This window comes from Danio rerio, chromosome 25, assembly GCF_049306965.1.
Source record: "Danio rerio strain Tuebingen ecotype United States chromosome 25, GRCz12tu, whole genome shotgun sequence".
NCBI classification, from domain to species: Eukaryota; Metazoa; Chordata; class Actinopteri; order Cypriniformes; family Danionidae; genus Danio; species Danio rerio.
In genome coordinates, this window is record NC_133200.1 from 24,512,162 (window position 1) to 24,531,355 (window position 19,194).

The 19,194-nt window shown below is 39.3% G+C and overlaps 1 protein-coding gene across 2 annotated transcripts in view; it reads left to right on the plus strand.

The window, feature by feature from the left end:
• Positions 1-1,056: 1,056 nt before the first annotated feature.
• The window catches only part of LOC110438372 (receptor-type tyrosine-protein phosphatase eta-like), a 40,379-nt gene continuing 22,241 nt past the window's right edge, over positions 1,057-19,194 (plus strand). For both annotated transcript variants that reach the window (XM_073943146.1, XM_068217453.2), the window contains exons 1-10: positions 1,057-1,326; positions 7,123-7,150; positions 11,313-11,552; positions 12,394-12,654; positions 12,771-13,019; positions 13,432-13,692; positions 13,804-14,052; positions 14,177-14,434; positions 18,548-18,808; positions 18,920-19,168. In XM_073943146.1, coding sequence (XP_073799247.1) covers positions 1,261-1,326; positions 7,123-7,150; positions 11,313-11,552; positions 12,394-12,654; positions 12,771-13,019; positions 13,432-13,692; positions 13,804-14,052; positions 14,177-14,434; positions 18,548-18,808; positions 18,920-19,168 — 2,122 coding nt within the window. In that variant the 5' untranslated portion in view covers positions 1,057-1,260. The remainder of the gene's footprint in view (positions 1,327-7,122; positions 7,151-11,312; positions 11,553-12,393; positions 12,655-12,770; positions 13,020-13,431; positions 13,693-13,803; positions 14,053-14,176; positions 14,435-18,547; positions 18,809-18,919; positions 19,169-19,194) is intronic.

Consider the following 19,194-nt stretch of genomic DNA (forward strand, 5'->3'; position numbering starts at 1 on the left):
TAAAATTAAAGTCAGATATGAGTTAAATTTAAAGTAAATCAACATCGAACATGATCGAACATGCTGTGAACCTTCATCCACCAGTAGACACTGTCATTGGACTAACTCGCTGGACCCTACAATTATTCAGTAGTGGAAATGGACTTTTATAGTTATTTCACTTTAAACAACTGAATAAAAACAACATATTCTTTGCCATAAAAGTGAAATAACACACAAGAGCTCATGTTAAAAGAAAGGTTTTTGCATCTAAAATATTAGGATTTTGGTAACAAACCTCATTGTTTAAATGATCTAAATGGTGAAACTTAACTCAAAGCATGATATAATGAAATGATGATGTAAGTTCATGAAAATATAGTGACGATTTTAACCTTATAGTGAACAATAGTGCCATTTTAACTGGGCTGTGGTTATGCAAAGTTTGTTTTATGGAGTAGCTTATTTTGAGCTGCCCTACCCTTGAAGCGTTTAATGCAAAACAAGGTAAACAGAATGATAATGTACCTTAAAGGGATATTTTACCCCAAAATGAAAATGTACTCACTATTTACTCACCCTCACTTCCAAACTCTTATGGGTCTTTTGAATACAAAAGAAGATATTTCGGACAAAGCTGAACACTTTGACTTTAATGGAGTTCAAAACCTTCAAAATGAACGTCAGTGGTTACAGGTTTCCAACATTTAACAAAGAAATGTGTTCAACAGAAAAAAGAAACTCATAAAGATTTGAAGCATGTAAAGGAAAAATGATAAAAGAACTTTAATTTTTAAGCAAACCATCTCTTTAAGCTCTTACTTTTTTGAAGTAATCAGAGCTCAGAAATGAACCAGAGAAAATATTAGATAAGGATACCATACTTCTTATAATAGGAGAATATTTGTCCAAATTGTAAGATGAAAATACATATATTTTCATTTTTTTCATGGATGCTGTAATAATGGCATTGACAAAAAAATATATACAAATGAAACATTTTTTTGAGTAGTAAATTAGGCTACAAAAGAAATTTTAAATAATTTTTAAAACCCAAACATGACATGATGTTTATTTGACTTTAAAACACTCAAATGATGTGCGCCTAATAGAGACAACAGAGAACAGTGCTGCTGTTATGCTTTGCGTGGAAAATATGCAAATCTTTTTCTGTGTTGCTTATTTTGAGCTGCGTTAGAACCAACAAAACTGTTTTCTACAAAGGAGTTTAATGTTACAGAAAACAGCTGCATTCATTTTTTGGGTTAATACGTCAAAAAGATGGCACATCTTTCTTTTAAATCTGCATGTAAAAGCACAGCACTTCTGTTCTTTGTCATTTTTCAGGTAGGACACCTTAATTATGCCTAAATTGGGCTGCTGGTTTGATGTTAAATGATTTAGATTAAATGTTGAGTGTTTAATGATGGCTTGGTTAATGTTTAAACTTTCATTTAGTGTTAGTTTCAGTTAGTGATTGAATTTTAGTTCAAACAAAATGTTGATGTTGTGACCATTTTGATTTATTTAACATTGTAAAAATAACATTATTATGAGTGAAAAACTGGCTAAAAATCAATGATAGCTTTCAACGTTGTTTCAATGATAGTTTGGCTGATGTTTAAACTTTCATTCAATGTTAGTTTCAGTTGAAATAGTCTTTAAATTTTAGATAAAACTTTTTAATTTTGTGACTATTTTGATTTATTTATTATCGTTGAAATCACATGATTTCAAAGTGCAAAACAAAAAAGTTTGGTTGATGTTTAAACTTTCATTCAATGTTAGTTTCAGTTTAAATAGTGATTTAAATGAGTGTTTTCAAACCTAGGCTTTTGTTTCAGAACCTGTCTTGTTTGCCCAGTTAGCGCTGTTCGTTTCGCATATATAATTCCAGCAATCGCGTTCGAATCAGCGCCAAATCAATCGGTCCGAGAACGTATGAAAGAGGTGGTCTCGGCTTGATTGAAACGAACATGGGGGCAGATCGTTTGTTGTGAGAAAGCGATACGTTTCGAGCTCGGCTATATCACAGTGTATAGCCGCCTTTTCACTGCACATGACATTTGGACATGACTGTTGGAATACACCCCCTTGTAGCAGTTGCACAGAATTTTCAGTTCTGACGTGCACCATGGGAGTGAAGCTGTTCTCGCAGTGTTCGAAATAAAGGAGTACAAAAGCAAAAGCCAGTATTCTCTGTGCATTCACCATGGTTAAATAAATGAGCGCACTCAAAAACCGCTAAAAAAAATTGGAGACGACATGAAAAATAATATTTTTAATACTTTATTACATACATTTATGAATAGAAATGTTTTTTTTTTTAATGTGGACTTTTTCGGATTTAAAAAATAACAATCATCTTGTGCACACAGATCTGCTTGGACAACACTTGAATACATCACGTTCAGTCAGCCGGTCTCATACGGTCTAGGACCGGAGCAAGCTGAACTGCCGCACTAGTCAAAGGATGATCACGCTGTCCCAGAAAGTGAAAATGAAAGTGACCGGTTATCAAAGTCGTGGATAACTGGGGGGTGGGGGGTGTTGTTGGTTGGTTGGGTTGCGGATATAACTAGCCGCTTTTCCACTATCGTGCTGAATCGTTCTTTAAACAGAACTGTTCCATTCCGTGCCAAACCGGGCCAGACAGCACGGATACGGTTTCATTTTCCACTGTCGTGCTGCGACAAAGCTCTTTAAAACATTACACAAAACGCATCAGTAGTTGCCTTGGTAACGCAATGTAAACGGCTCCCTTTGTTCAACTAAAGTTAAATAAGAGCCGAAACTATTTATTTATTTTTTTTCAGAAAAGCAAAAGCAACCATGTGACTAAACACTGTTATGCCGCTCTATGAAATAGGGGAGCTAAATGTGCACCCTTATTTATTTATATGTTGCGCAGCTCTGGCTAAATTTTATTTGGAGGGAAAATTACCAAAATGTAACGTGATGATTAAAAATAATTGGAGGGGAAATAAATAATATTTAAAATCTCTGAACATAACAGAAAAATAAACAATGATAAGACAACAAAAATAGTGCATTTGTATTATAGTGGCAGAAATATAATTTTGTACAGGCCTTGTCAAAGGTGAGCGGGCACTTTCACTAATAAAAACACAGCACATAAATTATTTCATTTTTAACAATTAATTAAATTACACTGCGTTTTTATATCAAAAGTTGATAATGATATAACATATACTACATTTTGATGGTAAAATGAAACCAATTAAGCGATGGCTGTTATTTGTTTTAGTATTCAAACATTAAATAACGAATGCAGCAAGTGAAAAAAAACGAATATGAAACAACACGTATATTGCAGGATTTAAAGCATTTAAAGCACTATTATATTTAGCAAAATGCTGCTCTATTATCTTTTTATTTTGATCATTTTATTTTTATTATAATAATTATTTTTGTGTTCATATTAACTAACAAGCTGTAGGCGAATTATTGCTAGACGTTTTAGAAAATATTTGCGTAGCTATATAAAGATCACCACAAAAAAACTAAAACACAGAAACATGTTACATGCCTCATAAATGTCATATAACTTATGTATAACTGAATCATATAATTATCTAGAGCTGAAATGATGAAAATTGCTCATTTTATTTTTTATAAAACATTTGTCAAAACGTATTGATATTTTTTGAGTAAAAGCAATACTGACATTTAAGAATCCATATTTATTTAATTCATTCATTCTTTTGACTTGTTTATTAGTGCATATGCTATAATATAAATCATACAACAGTACCTTGGACAGTTACAGTGCCGCTCCGTGAAGCTGTCAAGCAAAGTCTTTTGGACGGCCGACATTACAACACGACGTCCTTCAGGTGGTCTCGCCGGTATTAACAAGCTGTCCTGGCTTTGAATTAAAAAGTGCAATTACTTCCTCGTTGTTAAAAGAGTCTGCAAGTTCGTGTTCCATGGATATATATATCGTGATGTTGTAGTGGAATTTGGACATCGACGATGCTAAGCGTGACTTTATTCACTTTATTCGATGCGCAGCAGGAAAAAAAGTGAGCAGCGCAAGTCGCTGGCATGTTTCTCCCAGATCAGAGCGAGTTTTGTGCTGTGAAATACAGCGCTGCGTGCAATAAACTCACATTCAGCGGGCGAAGTAGGTCTGTATTCAAGTCAATAAAATAATAACGTTAATGAATAAAATATCTTCGTAAGAATGTGATGAGTTATTCACTTCTCTGCCAGAGACTGCTCTATGCTCTCATCCCATACGATCCCATACGAACCACTAACATCATTAATTTAGGAAATCATCCACCCTTTTCAAACTGTATCGTTTAGACCTGGATCGTTATTTTATATTAAATGTACTGTAGTTTATTGAGGATGTCTGATGACTAGCGCGCTTCTGCTGAGCCAGCTGTGGTAGCTTAGCAACCGAGTCGCGACGTCAACACACAGAATCTGTCAGCACAGTTCAGCACGGTTGTCTAACCGTGCCGAGAATTCCGGGCTGAGAACGGTTTGTAATCGTGCCGCGCCGTTCCAGGCTCAGTGGAGAAACAACCGTAACCGTACCGAAGTGTTCTTAGAACGGTTTGGCACGATAGTGGAAAAGCAGCTACTGAAGACAGGTGGTGAGAAAGGTGGAGTGGACGCCGCTCTCTCTACGCTGCCACTCTAGGCACGGATATAGCTGAGGACGCAGGTGCTGAGAGAAGTGTCATAGACGCCACCCTCACTATGCTGTCACTCTAGGTGTGGATATAGTTGAGGACGCGGGTGGTGAGAGAGGTGTCGTGGACGCCACCCTCTCTATGCTGCTACTCTAGGCGCAGATATAGCTGAGGATGCGGGTGGCGAGGAAGGTGTTGTTGACGCCAATTTCTCTATGCTGCCACTCTAGGCACAGATATAGCTGAGGAAGCAGGTAGTAAGGGAGGTGTAGTGGACGCTGCCTTCTCTATGCTGCCACTCTAGGCGCAGATATAGCTGAGGATGCGGGTGGTGAGGAAGGTGTTGTTGACACCACCCTCTATATGCTGCCACTCTAGGCGCGGATATAGCTGAGGAAGCGGGTGGTAAGGGAGGTGTTGCGGACGCCGCCCTCTCTATGCTGCCATTCTAGGCGCAGATATAGCTGAGGACGCGGATAGTGAGGGAGGTGTCGTGGACGCCAATTTCTCTATGCTGCCACTCTAGGCACAGATATAGCTGAGGACGCGGGTAGTAAGGGAGGTATAGTGGACGCCGCCCTCTCTATGCTGCCACTTTAGGCGCAGGTATAACTGAGGACACGGGTGGTGAGGGAGGTGTCGTGGATGCCGTTTTCTCTATGCTACCACTCTAGGCACAGATATAGCTGAGGACGCAGGTAGTAAGGGAGGTGTAGTGGACGCCGCCCTCTCTATGCTGCCACTCTAGGCGCAGATATAGCTGAGGATGCGGGTGGTGAGGAAGGTGTTGTTGACGCCACCCTCTATATGCTGCCACTCTAGGCGTGGATATAGCTGAGGATGCAGGTAGTAAGGGAGGTGTCGTGGATGCCAATTTTTCTATGCTGCCACTCTAGGCACAGATATAGCTGAGGACGCGGGTAGTAAAGGAGGTGTTGTGGACGCCGCCCTCTATATGCTGCCACTCTAGGCGCGGATATAGCTGAGGAAGCAGGTGGTAAGGGAGGTGTTGCGGACGCCGCCCTCTCTATGCTGCCATTCAGGGCGCAGATATAGCTGAGGACGCGGATAGTGAGGGATGTGTCGTGGACGCCAATTTCTCTATGCTGCCACTCTAGGCACAGATATAGCTGAGGACGCAGGTAGTAAGGGAGGTGTAGTGGACGCTGCCCTCTCTATGCTGCCACTTTAGGCGCAGATATAACTGAGGATGTGGGTGGTGAGGAAGGTGTTGTTGACGCCACCCTCTTTATGCTGCCACTCTAGGCACGGATATAGCTGAGGAAGCGGGTGGTAAGGGAGGTGTTGAGGACGCCGCCTCGTCTATGCTGCCATTCTAGGCGCAGATATAGCTGAGGACGCGGATAGTGAGGGAGGTGTCTTGGACGCCAATTTCTCTATGCTGCCACTCTAGGCACAGATATAGCTAAGGACACGGGTAGTAAGGGAGGTATAGTGGACGCCGCCCTCTCTATGCTGCCACTTTAGGCGCAGATATAACTGAGGACACAGGTGGTGAGGGAGGTGTCGTGGACGCCGTTTTCTCTATGCTGCCACTCTAGGCACAGATATAGCTGAGGACGCAGGTAGTAAGGGAGGTGTAGTGGACGCTGCCCTCTCTATGCTGCCACTTTAGGCGCAGATATAACTGAGGATGTGGGTGGTGAGGAAGGTGTTGTTGACGCCACACTCTTTATGCTGCCACTCTAGGCACGGATATAGCTGAGGAAGCAGGTGGTAAGGGAGGTGTTGAGGACGCCGCCTCGTCTATGCTGCCATTCTAGGCGCAGATATAGCTGAGGACGCGGATAGTGAGGGAGGTGTCTTGGACGCCAATTTCTCTATGCTGCCACTCTAGGCACAGATATAGCTGAGGACGCGGGTAGTAAGGGAGGTATAGTGGACGCCGCCCTCTCTATGCTGCCACTTTAGGCGCAGATATAACTGAGGACACGGGTGGTGAGGGAGGTGTCGTGGATGCCGTTTTCTCTATGCTGCCACTCTAGGCACAGATATAGCTGAGGATGCAGGTAGTAAGGGAGGTGTAGTGGACGCCGCCCTCTCTATACTGCCACTGTAGGCGCGTTGGATGTTTTGGATGCATTGTACCATGCATTGTAAAAAGGTAATTCGCAGCCACTAAACTTTTCTGACAGGGTATTAGAGTGTCATATGTAAAAGTTTGTGGTGGGACTACTATACAGGAATTATTATTATGGATTATGGATTGCGAAATTTAACGGTATTTATTTTTCATACCCCTTTGTTTTTAAGCATGGTCCTGAAAAATCCCAGTTTTAAGGGGTATCTAGCCTTTCCCTTTAGCTCTACACATTCAAGTTAAAGAGAATTGGGACACCCCTACCCCTTCATGTGAACTCACAACAAAAGGGTTAGAGGAAGGGCTAAGGAGTAGAATTGGAATTGGGCCTAACTCTTAGAAACCTCTTAACTGATCAACTTTCTTTCTCCTCAGAGGCTGAATGCACAGAGCTTTGGAACAGGTGAGTGCTAAAATGTTCAATTACATCTGGAACATCAAATGGAAACATTTATAAAGTTAAAGTATAATTTCTTAAAGTATCAATCTTTTTGTAAGCGTTCACGTGTAATAATAAAGAAAGTAATTGGCTTTTAGCTCTTACCATCTTGCTGTTAAAATGTTTGTAAAATCCTCATATTTTACACCTTTTAATCTTCGCTTGTAAATTACATGCCATTTATGTGACTCTGTCTCAAGAAGGCAATCACAGTATCTTTGTTTCAAGGCATGTGATTGAGTGCACAAGTTAACAAAGCCCAAGTTAGCAAAGTTCATGATTACCATCATGATATCAACAAAGCTTGATTGCATGCACAGGTTTGGTTTTGTCAACTGGAAACTAATCCTTTAATCCCAATATTGTTGCCATAGGAGAAATAAAGCATATTCCCTTCTACTGACACTTTGGGCACCCATGATCCTTTGCGTTCCATTTGGAAGGGATCATTTCTATGCCCCAATTCTTTGGTAGGCTTTAACTTCTGAAGTGACACCTAGAGTCCTTTCAAAGGATCATGGGTGCCCAAAGTGTCCATTAGTTATCTCTTTTGAAACTCTTAATTCCTGTAGGGCCAAATAAAAGTGGCCAGTTTTGATCACTTCAGTTTGGAACAACACTTCAATCAACTGACTGTTTGCATTTCAAAGTATCCTTTGGAGGGGCAATATCCCATTTGGAAAAATAAGGGGGAAACACAAGACAGGGAAAACACAACAGAGATCCTGATTTTTAAAGATGTCTGCATTTTCATCCCCTAATCTATAATCATCCACCTAAACTATGCTAATCAAACAAATATGCATGATTGTGTTTAATACACATGCCTTGTGGTTCAAAGTCATATCTAGGACATGTATTTCACTTCATATTTTGTGAATGTTTTGAAATGCCCTTTCTGGATGAGCTTGTTAACATACTGCATAGCTAATGTGGCTGTTGTCTAACTGTCCAAACCAAAGGGATAATCAATTTACATTTCCTTTGTGTTTATTATTATTTTTAATACATTTTCAAGCACTTTGAAACAGAGTTGTAGCATACTAGTCAATGAGTTGAATTAAACTTTACATACACTCAACTATAAAACCATACCACTGTCAAGGTTGGTGGGTGGGGAAAGGAGTGAGGACAATTATGGGATTTTATTTATAATAAGATAAAATGCAAAACAAACTACCCAGAGGAGGAAAACATTAACAAAACACAATCAAACTTGGCTGGGCAGGCTGGCAGGGATCAGGGCTGGACAGACAGGACAAGGCAATTATTAATGACGAACTGGCACAGGTCAGCAAACATGAGGAGAATATAAGCAGAAAAAATTAATAAATTAACAGGTAAACCTATTAATCTAATGGGTTAACAAGGAGGGTGAGACTAGACAATAGTCAAGACTAGAACATGCAGCCAGTAAGAGAATTTATTAACCACATGTAAACTTAAACCACAAGAAAACCAACTGAAGACTGAGCGCAAGACACGACTACACGATAAAAAAAAAAAAACTCTCCGTGCACTCACACAAGCGATGAGCATGTTTTATCCCAGCACCAACCAAAACCAACTAACTAGACTGAGATGCTGAGAATAAAACATTATGCTGCAGACAGAACAAACACAAAACACCAGGACAAGAACGAGCGTCCCAAGCACGCCCAGACCTTGTGCGCCTGCATCATGCATGAGCACAAACGGCCCAAGTGCGGCTGAGACAGCGCTCAAAAGACACCAAATGACAGAAAATGAGTGTTTAACCTGAGAAAACTTGAGCTGAGCACATCATACAAGACATGGCAGGACTAGAGTCTGGACTCTGCCACCAAAGCAAGACTTAACAAGACCAGAGTGGCAGAATCCTGACATCCACCAACCGTTCAAAAACTACCTGGTGCTGTTTAGAAGTTATAACCTCTTCCCGTTATAGGTCATTTGGTTGTACTGCTAATTTGGAATCATCTTTGTAGCCACCTTGAAGTTTAGTTTGAACCGAAAATTGCATGTGATCCATCTTCAGTATTCAGAAGTCACACAGTAGTGTCTACAAATAATAAAGTCAAAACTGTATCATCATATGTACAGGTACATATTAGTTCTTATTGTGAATGTATGATACCTAAATACTTCTGGATAGGATGGAATACTGGGTTAGGCTGTCTGGGAAAGTCCTCAAATGGTTCAGATCTTACCTTGAAGTAAGAGGTTACGCTAGCTGCTTCTCACCATGTGTTCTTTAGCGATCTTGCGTCTTCGTGTTTTTGTGTACCATCATCATCATCAGCAGCCTAAGTTCAGTTCCAAAACTCCAGACCACGAGAACAGAGGATGCGTGAAAGTTCCCACATGTTATCGTAAAATCGAGGATGCGACGATGCAGACTTGAGTGTAACACTCGCTCGAGAAGTCCCAGAAGTCATTCACGCTGAATCACGAGGTGGGAAGTGCAGCATTCTATACCTGTTTATTATCGAAGTTCAGAGATTTAACTTATTTATCTTAGGAGTTTCCCTAAATAAGACGGTGAAAGTAAACTTTAAAATGAAAATATTTATAAAGGCATGAACACATTAAGGGTCTTTATTTGTTGAAATTCGTCTTAAAATCTGTGCGTGTTATATAGTGAAAATGGGAAAACAATAAATCATTGTATATGTACTGTTGTATTTAAATAATTTCCCCTTAAAATGCTTGAAGGTCATGTGACCATGAGGAAGAGTGCATGCATCTCATTTCTTAGAGGACGCGTTATGTGTTCTCGCGGTCTCCCGAGTGCGTTCCTCTAAGGTAACTTGGCAAGAACAGTCTTCATAAGAACGCTAGTCCGTTCTCTGCTTTCTTTGAATTTAGAAACAGCCAATGTCAGTATAGGTGACCATACTGTATGTTGATGGGATGTCATGGGACCATACACCCATGACATAGAGTTACACAAGGTTTAATTCTGGCAACTCTCCTGTTCATCTTTTATATGCTCCCACTGAGCCAAATAATGAGAAAGAACCAAATCTCCTACCACAGCTATGCTGATGACACTAAGATCTAGCCTTATTGCCTAATGACTTCAGCCCCATTGGCACCCTCTGCCAATGCATTGATGAAATGAACAGTTGGATGTGCCAAAACTTTCTTCAGTTATTCAAAGAGAAAACTGAAGTCATTGCATTTAGGAACAGAGATGAGATTCTCAGGATAAATGTGTACCTTGGCTCTATAGGGGTCAAACAACAAAAAATGAGGTCAAGAATCTTTGTGTTTCTAGAATCAGATCTGACTTTTAGTAGTCATGACAAAGCGGTAACTAAATCAGCATATAATTATCTCAAAAATTGCAAGAACTAGATGGTTTGTTTCCAGTAAGGTCTTAAAGATACTTGTTTATGCTTTTATCAGCAGCAGGGTGGATCACTGTTATGGACTCCTCACAGCAAGACAGTTCGTCCAGAACACTGGTGCCAGGATTCTGTACAGAATCAGAAAATCAGAGCACATCACGCCTGTCCTCAGGTCTTACCACTGGCTCCCAGTTACATTCAGAATAGAATTTAAAGTATTATTAGAAGTCTATAAATCCCTAAATGGCCTAAAACCCTAAAACACAACAGATCATTTAGATCATTAGGATCAAGTAAATAAAAAAATATTCCAAGAGTTCATCTAAAGCAAGGTGATTCGGCCTTAAGCTACTACGCCCCCCGCTGCTGGAATCAGCTTCCTGCAATAATCAGATGTGCTCCAACAATAGGCACAATCACATCAAAACTTAAACAACATCTCTTTAGCTGTGCCTTTACTCAATGAACACTGTGCTACGTCCAACAGATCTCAATATTATGTTTTACTTTTCTTTTTCATTCCTTTAAAGCACTTTTTAATGTTTTTAAAACATTTTGATTATTTGTTGTTTTTATTTTCTTGTTTCTTTTATTCCTGTTTGTGTAAAGCACTTTGAATTACCATTGTGTATGAAATGTACTATATAAATAAACCTGCCTTGCCATGCTTGCCTAAGTAGAACACAAGTCTACCTTTTGAAAAATGTACCACCCAAGTGACAGCTTTTGTACTTTTATTTATAAGAATGTATATAATCTATGGCTGTTTTGCATGCTTCTGTTTTCTAAAACAGGATTAAATGACAGTCTTGTGGTGACTGAAATATCAACATCCTTTGTGCATCTGAAATTGGATGAATTATTTGGAGTGGGGTCTGTCTTTAACATTCAATGGACTGGAGACCCAACATCTGGAAATATGACATTCACAAACAGACTGTTAAACATCACTGATCTGACTGCTGGAGTCAATTACACATTTTGTGTCACAGATGAAGCAGAGAACTCAACAGTCTGCATCTCAGCATGCACCAGTATGTAAACCTTGAAAAAATTATCGGTCGTTAATATAGTTAATAACTGCAATAAATGCTTGATAGCAGAATAGTGAGAGAGATATTTTTTGAGAAATTGTTAGAACTTTTCTTGAAAGTCAAGTTTACATGCAATAAGATTATTATGCCTCTGAAATAGCTCAGATGATGGTGTCAAGGATTTGTAAGATTCTGATTGGCTAATTGACAACATTTGAGTTAATTGGAGGCACAACTGTAGAATAGTGTTCAAGAAAAACCTCAAACACACTGCTTCCTTGTGTGACAACATGGGAAAATGAACTGATTACAATTTGATAAATTACAGTGGGAAAAATAATAATTTTTGGGGACATGCCCTGTGGTCTGATGGAACTAACATCGAACTGTTTGGCCATAATGACCAGTGTTACATTTGGAGGACAATGGGGAAAGGTTACAAGCCTAGGAACACCATCCCAACTGTGAAGTATGGGGGCAACAGCTTCATGTTGTGAGGCTGTTTTGCTGCAGGAGGGACTGGTCCACTTCACAGTATAGATGGCATCATGAAGAAAGAACATTATGTAGAAATACTGTAGCAATATCTCAAGATGTTGCCAGGAAATTAAAACTTGGCCACAAATAGGTCTTTCAAACAGACCAAGACCCTAAGCATACTGCCAAATTAGTTAAAATGTGCTTTAAGGACAACAGTGAATATTTTGGAGTGTCCATTACAAAGCCCTCTATCTATCTATCTACATTGCAGCATATTCATTTATAATTGCATCATTTATATATGTGGTTTTTATCGCTGTTACACTAGCAGTTATGATTTCATTTTCTGTCCCTCACACAGAGCCAGATGTAATCAGAAATCTTACTGTGGCCAACATCACAACATCATCTGCTTTTCTGAAATGGGATGAACCTCAGGGGAATAGATCTTTCTTTAAAATTCAGTGGAGTGATAATAATAGCGTCAACAATATAACAACTAATGACACATGGTATAACATCACTGATCTGACCGCTGGTGTCAGTTACACTTTTAACATCACTGCTGTTGCAACTGATAAATCAACACAGGGAGAACCTGTAGTTGCCATAAAATACACAAGTATGTTTCCATATTTCCAGATAAAGTTTTAAAATGTATCAATTTACACTTGTTAATTTTTTTTTCTTTTTATTAAGAGTTATAATCTCCAAATGTCTTTTATCATTCATTCACAGAGCCTGGTGTTATAATGAACCTCAAAGCTGATAATATCACCACATCATCTGTTTTACTTAGCTGGACCAAACCAAATGGCCAAAGCTCCTATTATAATATAGAATATGGAAATAACAACGTGACTACAGAGAACACTTCCATGGAAATACATTTTCTGGTTCCTGGAGCAAAATACACATTCAGAGTGTTTGCAGTTGCAGCTGATCGAGTGACCGAGGGGGACTCTAATCAGATTTTACTATTTGCAAGTAAGATCTCATTTTAGAGTTTTAGCCCCAATCCTACACTTTCCAGCTGAAAATTAATAGTGTTTGTACAAATACAGCAAATAACAAATATGCGAGCCAGTAGTCTGTTAAATGTGCTTGCATCTTGTGGATTGACTTCAACGTAATCTATTGTCTAGTGATACCATATATGATGATGTACGTATGTAGTAGGAGTAGTGTCCTGTTTAAGGGAATATTTCCATGACTATCCCTTTACACTTTGATTCCAAGGGAAAGGAAGGCATACGGGTGAAAAAACATGGAATTGGATCGGGCCTAAATTGTAAAGAACAACCAACTAAGATTTTGTTTTCATTAGTTATGACTGCACCATTCGCATATATATTTTTAAGTCCCTGTTACACAATTTACTTTTCTGTCCCTCACACAGAGCCAGATGTGGTCAGGAATCTCAGTGTGGTCAACATCACAACATCATCTGCTTTTCTGAAATGGGATGAACCTCAGGGGAATAGATCTTACTTTAAAATTCAGTGGAGTGATAATAATAGTGTCAACTATACAGAAACTAATGACACATGGTATAACATCACTGATCTGACCGCTGGTGTCAGTTACACTTTTAACATCACTGCTGTTGCAACTGATAAATCAACAGAGGGAGAACCTGTAGTTACCACAAAATACACAAGTATGTTTCCATATTTCCAGATAAAGTTTTGAAATGCATCAATTTATGCTTGTTCATTTGTTTCTTTTTAAGCGTTATAATCTCCAAATGTCTCTTATCATTTATTCACAGAGCCTGGTGTTATAATGAACCTCAAAGCTGATAATATCACCACATCATCTGTTTTACTAAGCTGGACTAAACCAAATGGCCAAAGCTCCTATTATAAGATAGAATATGGAAATAACAACGTGACTACAGAGAACACTTCCATGGAAATACATTTTCTGGTTCCTGGAGCAAAATACACATTCAAAGTGTTTGCAGTTGCAGCTGATCGAGTGACCGAGGGGGACTCTAATCAGATTTCACTATTTGCCAGTAAGATCTCAGTTTATATATTTAATGTGTACAATACACCCAAAAGGTTTCATCAGTGCATAAATGCATGGGTCATTCCTCCATTCACCAGCATTTGTAATGTACTTTTTCAATCCCCTCACAGAGCCAGTTGGAACCAGCAGTCTAGTTGTGACCAATATCACAACATCCTCTGTTGTTCTGACCTGGAATGAACCAAATGGAAATAGATCTTTCTATAAAATTGATTGGACTGCTGATAAAACAAACAAAAGTGGAACAGAAATGACGACTTCTGATTATTTACAAATCACTAATCTGACTGCTGGAGTCAGTTACACATTCTGCATCACAGCAGACAATTCAAACGGAAGTGCTGCTTTCTGCATCTCACAATTTACCAGTATGTACAATTATAAAAGATGTCTCTTTGTTACATATGTTTAAACTAATTGACTGAAGCCCCAATATTACATTCAATTTCTTATTTTCTCTACACTCTCAGAAATACCTTTTCAAAAGTATTTGTACTTAAAGGGTCCTTATTGGTACCTGAGAACTTTATATTAGTACCTGCAAATTTTAGGAATGAGGAACACTTTTGTACTTTTTAGGTAACAATATTTACACTTGAGGTATTAATATGGACCTATTAGGTACAAATTTGTATCTTTTGAAAATATACCACCCCAGTGACAAAGCTACGTACCTTTATTTCTGAGAGTATAGAATTGTTTCAATGTTTAACACCACTTTTAACAATTTGCCTTCAAACTTGCAGACTACGCTTCCTGATAAAAGTCTTGTCACCTATCCAACAAATATTAGGAACAACAAATAATAACTTGACCTTTAGTTGATCATTTGGTATTAGAATTGGTTAATATGAACTGCAAAGGCCTCTAGATTACGTGTGTTTTACCAATATAAAATAAGATCATGTCTTGATTTTTAATTATTTTTGATTAGGACAGTAAGGTCTGACTTTGCTTAGACAACAATCATGTCAAATATAAATTTTCCACTGCACCATGACAAATATAAAGTCATGGTGCAGTGGAAAAAAAAACATAAATTTTTTTAAATAAAAATAATATTAAAAAAATTATATTTTGTATGACTCCCATGAGCTTGGAGGACTGCATCCATACATCTTTGCAATGACTCAAATAACTTATTAATAAAGTCATCTGGAATGGCAAAGAAAGTGTTCATGCAGGACTCCCAGAGTTCATCAAGATTCTTTGGATTCATCTTCAGTGCCTTCTCCTTCATCTTACACCACGCATGCTCAATAATCCTGTAGCACCTTGACCCTTATTGCTTTCAGGAACTTTGATGTGAAGGCTGAAGTATGAGGAGCACTATTCTGTTGAAGAATTTGCCCTCTCCTGTGATTTGTAATGTAATAAGCAGCACAAATGTCTTGACACCTCAGGCTGTTGATGTTGCCATCCACTCTGTAGATCTCTTGCACACCCCCATACTGAATGCAACCCCATATCATGATTTTTCCTTTACCAAACTTGACTGATTTCTGAGTGAATCTTGGGTCCATGCAGGAGTGTTGTTCGCTTAAAAAATCCAAAAACCAATGCAATCTCAAAGATATGTGTAACTTATAATTTAGTAGCTAATTAATATTAATTTGTACAAATCAGACCGACATGGTAGCTCAGTGGTTAGCTCTGTCGCCTCACAGCAAGAAGGTCACTGATTAGAGTCCTGGCCGGGTCAGTTGGAGTTTCTGTGTGGAGGTTACAGGTTCTCCCAGTATTTCCGTGGGTTTTCTCCGGATGCTTTTGTTTCCCTCACAGTCCAAATGCATGTGTTATAGGTAAATTCAATAAACTAAATTGTTCATAGTGTTTGTGTGTAAATGAGTGTGTATAGATGTTTCCCATTACTGGGTTGGAGCTGTAAGGGCATCCGCTGTGTAAAACATATGCTAGATATTTTGCTGGTTCATTCTGCTGTGGTGACCTCTGATGAATTAAAGAGACTAAGCTGAAAGAATTGTACAAATCTCATTTGTTTATTTTAATACAATATGTTCATCCCCCAATAAAAGGTAGAGTTTGGGGACAGGTCTCTTTTTAAAAATGGCATATTTTCATTCATTCATTTTCTTGTCGGCTTAGTCCCTTTATTAATCCAGGGTCGCCACAGCGGAATGAACCGCCAACTTATCCAGCACGTTGTTGCGCAGAGGATGCCCTTTCAGCCACAACCCATCTCTGGGAAACATTCATACACACTCATTCACAAACACACTCATACACTACGGACAATTTAGCCGTCCCAATTCACCTGTACAGCATGTCTTTGGACTGTGGGGGAAACCGGAGCACCCGGAGGAAACCCACGTGAACGCAGGGAGAACATGTAAACTCCACACAGAAACGACAACTGAGCCGAGGCTCGAACCAGCAACCCAGCAACCTTCTTGCTGCGAGGCGACAGCACTACCTACTTCGCCACTGCATCACCGGTATATTTTCATTCAAATGAAATTGTATGAATTTGTACAAATTAGCCACTTTTCTTTTCTGACAATGTGTAAAATAACTATTTTTTTAATGACATCAGGCTGGCAAAAGCACACTAAGTCAAGAGTATATCAAATCAACAGGTGGCGTTATAACCCTAAGTATAAAAACTTGTTGGCCAATCAGATGGCTGAGGATGGAGATACAGTAGCATCACAGATTCTGATATTAAACAAAGGAAAAAAAATGGTGCACACACTTACATGATGGTGCAAAACTAGTATTAAACGGGTGCTAAATATCAAACAGAAAAGTAAAGAGAAAAAGTCACTGTGGACTTCTGGGAGGAATCTGCGCACACAGAAATCTGCTGATTTTTCTTTGCCCATCATTGAGTCTATTTGTTTACTTAAATGTAAATATATTTATTAAGTTATTGTATTGATTTCAGTCATATTATTGGAGGACATTGCATGACTTTACTATAGGAAGAATCGCCGACAACGTCGTCCAAACTACGTCTCACAGCCAAAAACACGTATTATATATTTTGTTATTAACTACATAATGAGAAAGAAGTCTTTAATGGGGTAGAACATGTACATGTTTGCTCACCTGGGTTTAAAAGTAATTAGCCATTTCTCCTCAACGTTGATAATAAACTAATTTCTTTTTGTGTGAAACGTCAAACAGACACGGTTGCTCCTGTGTCCTGTCAAACCTCCACTGGTTTTTCCTCCATTTCGTGAGTCCAAATAAACCGAAAAAGAGCACTTTTAACTTCTCCCCCAGCCTCCCGCTGGCCTGCAGCAGTTATACACACACACACGCAAGTCAATGCTGCTCTCTCATTGGCTGTAGGCGATGGCTGATGTTATTTTCAGTCAAAACTCAATTCACACGGCATGATTTGAATCGCCGACAGCTCCAGATATTTAGCATGCCAAATATCTCGCAGGCATCTGCGACTCATCGGCGATTCTCTCAGATCGCGTTGTTGATAGTTCATACTGTGTGATTGTCACACACGTGCACGAGCACCGATTTGCCTGTGATTTCAGGCATTTGTCGGCGATTTCTCAAAACCTGTCAGCGAGCCGAAATTGGGGCTAAAATCCCGCAGTCTGAACTAGGCATGTGCGGTTTATTCATAAACTAATTTCGAGAGGATCACGTGCTTATAATCAACACGGCTGGCTCCTTGTTAGCTCCGTAATCAGCCCTATTAGATGATTTTGGAAGCATCATAAATAACCTGAGTTTTTCATTTCAGTTTTCTTCGTCTTGAAGCTCCCCCCCTTTCTACCCCTACATCCTCCCATTTTTTTTTTTTTCTGATTGGGCAACACGGTGGCCCAGTGGCTAGCACTGTTGCCTCACAGCAAGAACACCGCCGGTCCAACCCATCGGGCCGGTTGGTGTTTCTGTGTGGAGTTTACATGTTCTTCCCGTGTTCGCGTGGTTTTCCCCGGGTTCCCCGGTTTCCTCCCACCGTCCAAAAACAAACCATAGCCAATCGACTAAAACAAATTATCACCCAATACAACCTTAGTTTACACTTCTCAGGGTGATAAGCAGGGGAGTTCTCGAGACCTACCTGACCTCGAATTCCCCTCTCACCCTTATAACGGGAGGGAGCCCCGGGCTCCAGGATATTACGAGCTCAGGGCTCTCTGCCAGGACAGCATGCCAAATACGCTTTATTGATTATCAGCTAAGTGTAAACTCTTGAAAAATGTCTTCTAGAAAAACTACCCCAAATGACATTTTTTGTGGCGTATGTTCTAGTGATGACAAGATGATGATGTGTGTATAAAGAAGTAGTAGTAGTAGTAGTAGTAGTGTCCCATTCTTAGGGGAATAATTACATCACTGTCCCGTCACACTTTGTTTCAAGGGCCAGGGGAAAGGTATATTGATATACAATGGAATTGGGATTGGGCCTAATTTGTAAAGCTCCATTTATATATATAGTTTTCAAGTCCCTGGTACACTATTTATGATTTACTTTTCTGCCCCCCACACAGAGCCAGATGTGGTCAGGAATCTCATTGTGGCCAACATCACAACATCATCTGCTTTTCTGAAATGGGATGAACCTCAGGGGAATAGATCTTTCTTTAAAATTCAGTGGAGTGATAATAATAGCGTCAACAATACAGCAACTAATGACACATGGTATAACATCACTGATCTGACCGCTGGTGTCAGTTACACTTTTATCATCACTGCTGTTGCTACTGATAAATCAACAGAGGGAGAACCTGTGGCTACCACAAAATACACAAGTATGTTTCCATATTTCCAGATAAAATTTTGAAATGCATCAATTTATGCTTGTTCATTTGTTTCTCTTTAAGCGTTATAATCTCCAAATGTCTCTTATCATTTATTCACAGAGCCTGGTGTTATAATGAACCTCAAAGCTGATAATATCACCACATCATCTGTTTTACTTAGCTGGACCAAACCAAATGGCCAAAGCTCCTATTATAATATAGAATATGGAAATAACAACGTGACTACAGAGAACACTTCCATGGAAATATATTTTCTGGTTCCTGGAGCAAAATACACATTCAAAGTGTTTGCAGTTGCAGCTGATCGAGTGACCGAGGGGGACTCTAATCAGATTTCACTATTTGCCAGTAAGATCTCAGTTTATATATTTAAT